Genomic DNA, 6,695 nt, shown 5'->3' with positions numbered 1-6,695 from the left:
GGGGGCCAAGCCCCCTACCCCTCCCGTACCAGGGACTGCAGTAAGTACAAGCAAAAAAAAGATGCAATACGCACAACTAGAAAAATGCAGTGTATTTCGTTACACGAAGCAGTACGGTTTAGCAATCTAGTTCCGGATTACCTACAAGAATAAATACACGGTATAGAACACAGCGAAAAACTCGTAAAATTGCGGAATACATTGTACTTTATTGCACATGATGAAGTACACGATGAAATACGCACCTGTAGACAACATGCAGTTCTCCATTGCACATGATGCAGTGCGGTACTCTAACCAATGTAGTTTCATTATCACGCAGGATACATATAAACATGACAAAATGCCCGTTCGCACAGATAGTGGTGGTCAAAAAAAATTTACTGATCAAAAATAAAAATAAAACCACGTTAAAAAACACCACGTTCGCATACAACCACCCAATCGGAGCTGTTCCATCGCCACAAGCCCATGATCACAGACGCAACACCAACCCACGATCTGCACAAACCGCATCGTCACCGAGATCGTGCAGTTCATCCGATGCGGCCATCCCACACCGCGCCCTCCCCTTAAATTCAGACCCCTGCCATAGGCCTTCTCATCCACAACAACAAGTATCCATTGCGCTGCCACCAAATCGCTCCATCACATCCATCTCCACGCAAAACACCAAGCCCTACTACTAGCGATGGCGTTCGCCGACGAGTACAAGGACGTGGAGGCCCACGGCAACACCAAGTTGCACGTCATCCACACCAACGACAAGAAGCAGATGGCGATCACCCTCGCGCAGTACGAGCGCCACCTTAGCCTCCAGCGCCACAAGATCGTCGGCATTGATCTTGAGTACAACAACGAGCCTGAAGCAACGCAGAAACCTGCCCTCTGCCAACTCTCCATCGGCAAGAAACACCCGGTGCTGCTCTTCCAACTGAGCGCCGCTGAAAGGTGCACCATCTTCGACAACTTCCTCGCCGACCCCAGGTACACCTTTGCAGGCTTCTCCATCGATGGCGACAAAACCAGGCTAGAGCGCGTCAATCTGGAGGTCGCAAACTTCGTCGACATCTAGAAGGAGTGGAGGGTGCCCGAGGCAACCAAGGAGTCGGACTCCCTTGGAGACGTCTCCGGCATGCTCATCGACGACTACTACAACAACATGAAGAAGAAGATCACCGACGACGAGCACAAGCGCTGGGCCACCCTTCCTCTATCCATGAGGCACATCGAGTACGCGGCAAAGGACGCCTAGGCAGCGTACGAGATATCGAATCGCATCACCCTCACCCAGGACAAGCTTCGCTGTGCAAAGTTGGAGAAGGAGGAGCCCCCCAAGAAGCGCGCCAGGAGCAGCTGGGGATGGGGAGACGCTACCTGGTGAAGAAGAAGATGGTGCCGGCCAAAGAGCCAACAATGCCAGCGTCGTTTTAGAATTATAATCAAATTTGCTTTATGTTGTTTGCTTATGTATCGTTAGTTTGCTTGTGATCATTTGCTTTTGCTGAACTTACTTTGCTTGCTATGCAGATCGCTTGTAATGATGTGAACTTTGATTATGTTAGATTGCTTTCTGCTGAACTTAGTTTGCTGGTGATGAACTTGTCGTATAGAATGCCTGTGATAATTTGTTTTCTGTTGTTTGCTTATGAATCATTAGATTCGAGCAGTGCACAAAACGAAAATAAGATGCAGTGTGCAAATAACACGCATGCAGTGCGAATTGTGTACCAATGTAGTACAGACTCTGTTGAATGAAGTTTACACATACCCAATGAAGCAGTGAACGCCCCTAAATTTGAAAAAAAAGAATACATAAGAGCAAAAACACAAAAAGAAAAAATGCGACCTGTATATGTAGTGCGGAAATATATGAACCTGCAGCACAGAAACATAATCAAAGCAGTACGTGTATGTTTACTAAGCAGTGCACTCCCCTACATTGGAAAAAAGATTACATAAGAGCAAAAACATGAAAACAAAAAATGAGAACTGTACATGTACCGCGGAATGCGTGCGCATGCAGTACAGAACCTTGATCAATGCAATGCACGGATGATTTGCTAAGTAGTGCACGCTCCTACATTGAAAAAAATTGTAGTGCGGAAATATGTGAACCTGCAGTACAGAAACATAATCAATGCAGTACAGGTATGTTTACTAAGCAGTGCACTCCCCTACATTGGAAAAAAGATTACGTAAGAGCAAAAACATGAAAACAAAAAGTGAGAGCTGAACATGTAGTACGGAATGCGTGCACATGCAGTACAGAAACCTGAACAATGCAGTGCACAAATGGTCTGATAACCTGTGCATGCCCCTACGTTCAAAAAAATATGTAAGATAAAAAATACAAAGAAAAAAAATTAACCACCACAGGTGCATCCGGCCCCAGCCAGTATCGTAGTAGGTCTGCGCCCACCGTAGGCGAGCCGTTCTGAGCCACAATGCATGGGGCCGGGCGCACATGGGCCCACAGGTCATAGAGCATAGAGCAGCGAGCGCCGTGTATAAGCGCCCAAACAAGTAACCAGAGGAGTTCGATACGGCTGCCTCGCCAGCACTTATAAACAGGTCGGGCGCGCCTTCCGCGGGCGAGGTGGGACTAAACAGTAGGCCGCACACAACGCACCGGGAACCAGCCGTGCTCACAGGCCGACTTGGGCCCAATGCGTCTTCACTCCCCGAACACAGGCCCAACAAGGCCCACTAAGAAAAAACAATAACTTCAAAAACAAAACATCAAAGAAAAATGAGAAACATTTTTTAAATGAATAACAACAACAAAAGAAAATGTGTGTGGGCACTGCCAGGAACTACAGTTTGCTATTAATAAATAAAACGCAGAAAGCCCGAAGTAAACGTACAAATGCAGTCCGCGACGCCAAACAATGCAGTTCTCCTTCTACTGCATTGCAGTATGGCTAAAATGAAGAATGCAGCCCTGTTAGTTAAGCAAAGCAGTCCGTTATAAAATAAAGAACTGCATGAAAGAACTCCATCAAGAAACTAAATGTGCGTACATCTGTATCAATCCTAATTTGATATAATTCAGTGCACGAAGAATAAATTTCACTTCCATGCAGTACACTATGTGGACGTACGCAGTTCTATTCTGATATAAAAGAAGTGCACTTAATAGGAAAATTCACCGAAAACACAATCATCACATCTGACTGTAGCGTGCATACCTGAACAAGTCACGAAAAAAGAGGACATGACGTTCCGGATTTCCAACGCACTAACAGAGCCTCCTCATAGCAGAACCTCTCTGTAGTTGCCACGTAACTAAAAACAGAGGCCCACCATGCTACCACCCCGCTCCACCTCTCCCACGTCCTGTCAAGGAGAGCAGAGGAGAAAACACAACTGCTTCGTACCCCAAAAACCCCATTGCATCATCTTCTCCACACTTCCTTTCACAAACCTCTTCTCTCCAGAACAAACACGAGAGAGCAGAGGAGAGTCATGGTGGATGCACCTCTTTACAAGCAGCGCCGCAGGTACACCAAGGAGCTCCACAACGTCGACCTCCACGGCAACCACAAGCTCCACGTCGTTTGCACAAGCAAGGGTGAAGACGTGGACAAGATGTTGTCCACGCTCAGGAGGAAGCTCGGCGGAATGCCCGCGAAACTAGTCGGCGTTGATGTCGAGTACACGCACTACGTGAAGCCACAACGGGCAGCAGTGCTCCAGCTATGCGTAGAAAAAGGATGCCTTGTCTACCACATCTCTGCAGCTAAAGACAGGTCAGAATAACTATCAATCTGTACTATTGATTGTCAATATTGATTTTAAATTTTCTTCACTGCAATCGCCAATATTTAAACTTCGGTTGTCATTTTTGAAAAGCATAGCATATGAATTCATTGACAGTTTTCATCTGGCTCCATGTATGTCACTTATGTGTTCAATTCTTGAATTATATGATCTAGCTATACACGCAGTTTTATTTTGTTTTACCAAATACAAACTATTTGACTGAACAATAGAAAACTGCTACATTACTATACAAAACATGTATGAAATTCAGTTCAAGAATACAATCATGCACAAAACATGCATTGTTTATGCAATATATCATCAGATTTACTAGTTATGCTGAACAAAGTATTAGCAACTACTCAACGCAACAGATTCAGATATTCATATTACAGTTCAGTTTTAGAAAAAAAGAAAAAACATTGGTACTTCTAAGAAGATAAACTATATTCACTCTATACAAACATCTTGCAGGCCAATGGAACTAGACAAATTCCTCATGAATGGTGAGTACACCTTCGTCGGATTCACCATTGAAGGAGACAAATGCAAGCTGAAGCTATCTGGTTTGGAGATCAACTCTGACAACTACATTGATATTCAGGTGGAATGGAGAGACCCATACAATAAAAAGAAGTTTGACTCTTTGGCTGATGTTGCCGGCAGGATGATAGACATTCACTACCATGACATGAAGAAAAAAATTAACCGCAAGGAGGACCATACTCTGTGGGGATTTTGCCCACTGCCAGAAAAGCTTATCAAGTATGAATCAATAGATGCATTCGCAACATATGAGTCATGGAGAATCATCTACGATGTCTTCATGGGACTGGACAGGGCAAAAAGAGACAAAGAAGCAAAGCAGAAGAAGAACAAGGCTGTAATCCAATACAGCCACTAGAAATAATTCAAGGCTATGTTTTAGTTTCACTTTAGTTTAGTCGTTGTGTTGTTCTTTGTTTCATGTATGCAAGCTTTTTATTATGTCCATTGCTTCATATCGAACATTTCTTTTGTGAAAACAATGTCGGTTTAGAATTATCATTAAATTTTATTTCTGTTGTTTGCTTATGTATCACAGTTTGCTTCTGATCAATTGCTTTCGCTGAAATTAGTTTGTGTTAGAACAAGTATCCAGAAAACTTTGAAAAATTTAATGTGTGATACCAAAACATACTATTCACATACAAAACATATTCAAAAACAACGTTAAAAAAATTAAGTAATCTGACTACAACTCATACCTAAAAAAGAAAGATTAATACAATTCACATTGCTAAAAAATAAGCATTACACATTTGTACACATGGAGTCCACAAAAGGTAATTATAGAAAAAGAACATTAATATTAATATTTATAAAGAAACGTGAATACAGTTCACATAACAAATATAAGGCAGTTCACCGAGTGTATACATGAAGTGCAGTACGTGCATAAATGCAGAACGAAGGGGCTGCAGCAACTTTCGTTCAGTGCACAACATACAGACTTGGTACGCACAGTGCAGTACTCAACATTGGTGCAAGTAGTATAAATGACATCATTTGTACTACCACGAAATATATATACTCCAAAAGAAAAAAATGCTTCAGATAAGGAAAAAAAATTGACCACCCAGCTACAACCAGGCCCCAGCCAGTCCCGTAATAGGTCTCTACAAAATGTGTGCAGTTCTCCAAAGTCTTACAAGGAAGTTCACTATATGTGTGCATGAAGTGCGGTACATGCTCAAAATGAACCAGAAGAGAAGCACTTTCGTGATGGCATAATTAGTGCAACACAGAATTAGTGCACCTGATGCAGTACTTAAATGTAAGTCATGCAGTCCGCAGCGTTGGCATAACCAGTCACAACTTTGGCACAAAGAAGGATCCACACAGTGCAAAAATGTGTACACCTGCAGCACATGACTATGACGAATGCAGTGCACATAGAGGCAACAATGCAGTGCACACCCGTACACCAGAAAAAATGATACGTAAGAGGGAAAAACAATAAAGAAAAATGCAACCCATGCAGTGCACAAAAATGTAGCGCAAACATGTGTAGTACGGAATGCGTGCACATGCAGTACAGAACCCTGATCAGTGCAGTGCAAAGTTGTTTTGCTAAGCAGTGCACGCCCTTGCATGGAAAAATACTTAAGATAGAAAATACATAGAAAAAAATGACCACCACAGGCGCATCCGGCCCCAGCCAGTCTCGTAGTAGGTCTGCGCCCACCGTAGGCGAGCCGTTCTGAGCCACAATGCATGGGGCCGGGCGCACATGGGCCAATAGGTCATAGAGCATAGAGAAGCGAGCACCGTGTATAAGCGCCAAAATAAGTAACCAGAGGAGTTCGATACGGCTGCCTCGCCAGCGCTTATAAATAGATCGGGCGCGCCTTCCGCGGGCGAGGTGGGACTAAACATTAGGCCGCACAGAACACACCGGGAACCAGCCGTGCTCACAGGCCGACTTGGGCCCAATGCGTCTTCACTCCCCGAACAAAGGCCCAACAAATTCTCACAGCCCAAAAACAAACAAAGCCCAACGACGCACAACTAGCAAGTTACTCCAGTACCCCCTCACCTTAAAAAAATGCAGTCCACTGTGTAGTCCGGTATGGGACGGAAGATGTGCTGTCAATAAAGCATTGCAGTTCGCTTAGACGAATATTTTTTCCAGCCAATCAAAAACACTACCACGGCAAATCGTTTCACTTGGCTACAACGGCACAATCCCACGTCACATCCTGGCTTGGTTGACAGGCGCACGGGGTGTGACGGACTCGCCTACGCATGGTAGACAGGGAGGCGACAGGGTGTGACGGACTCGCCTGCGCATGCGGCGCCGCGGCACGCCGCGTTGCCGCCTGCTCCGGCTCATTCTATTCTCGACCTTGCAGGAGGGTGGGGAGGGGGTCATGACCCCCCTCCCACCT

The 6,695-nt window shown here is 44.6% G+C and overlaps 2 protein-coding genes across 2 annotated transcripts; both read left to right on the top strand.

Moving 5' to 3' along the window:
- The first annotated feature begins 691 nt into the window (after positions 1–691).
- On the top strand, positions 692–1,075 carry LOC141021738 (uncharacterized). Its single transcript, XM_073497596.1, has one exon. The coding sequence runs from the start codon at positions 692–694 to the stop codon at positions 1,073–1,075; it is 384 nt and encodes a 127-aa protein (XP_073353697.1).
- Positions 1,076–3,468: 2,393 nt separating this feature from the next.
- LOC109776285 (uncharacterized) lies at positions 3,469–4,669 on the top strand. Its single transcript, XM_020334935.1, has 2 exons — positions 3,469–3,752; positions 4,240–4,669. The coding sequence occupies exons 1-2, from the start codon at positions 3,469–3,471 to the stop codon at positions 4,667–4,669; spliced, it is 714 nt and encodes a 237-aa protein (XP_020190524.1).
- The last annotated feature ends 2,026 nt before the right edge of the window (positions 4,670–6,695 follow it).

This window comes from Aegilops tauschii, chromosome 4, assembly GCF_002575655.3.
Source record: "Aegilops tauschii subsp. strangulata cultivar AL8/78 chromosome 4, Aet v6.0, whole genome shotgun sequence".
Lineage (NCBI taxonomy): Eukaryota > Viridiplantae > Streptophyta > Magnoliopsida > Poales > Poaceae > Aegilops > Aegilops tauschii.
The sequence above is the reverse complement of the archived record's forward strand: the minus strand, read 5'-3'. Positions and strand labels throughout refer to the sequence as shown.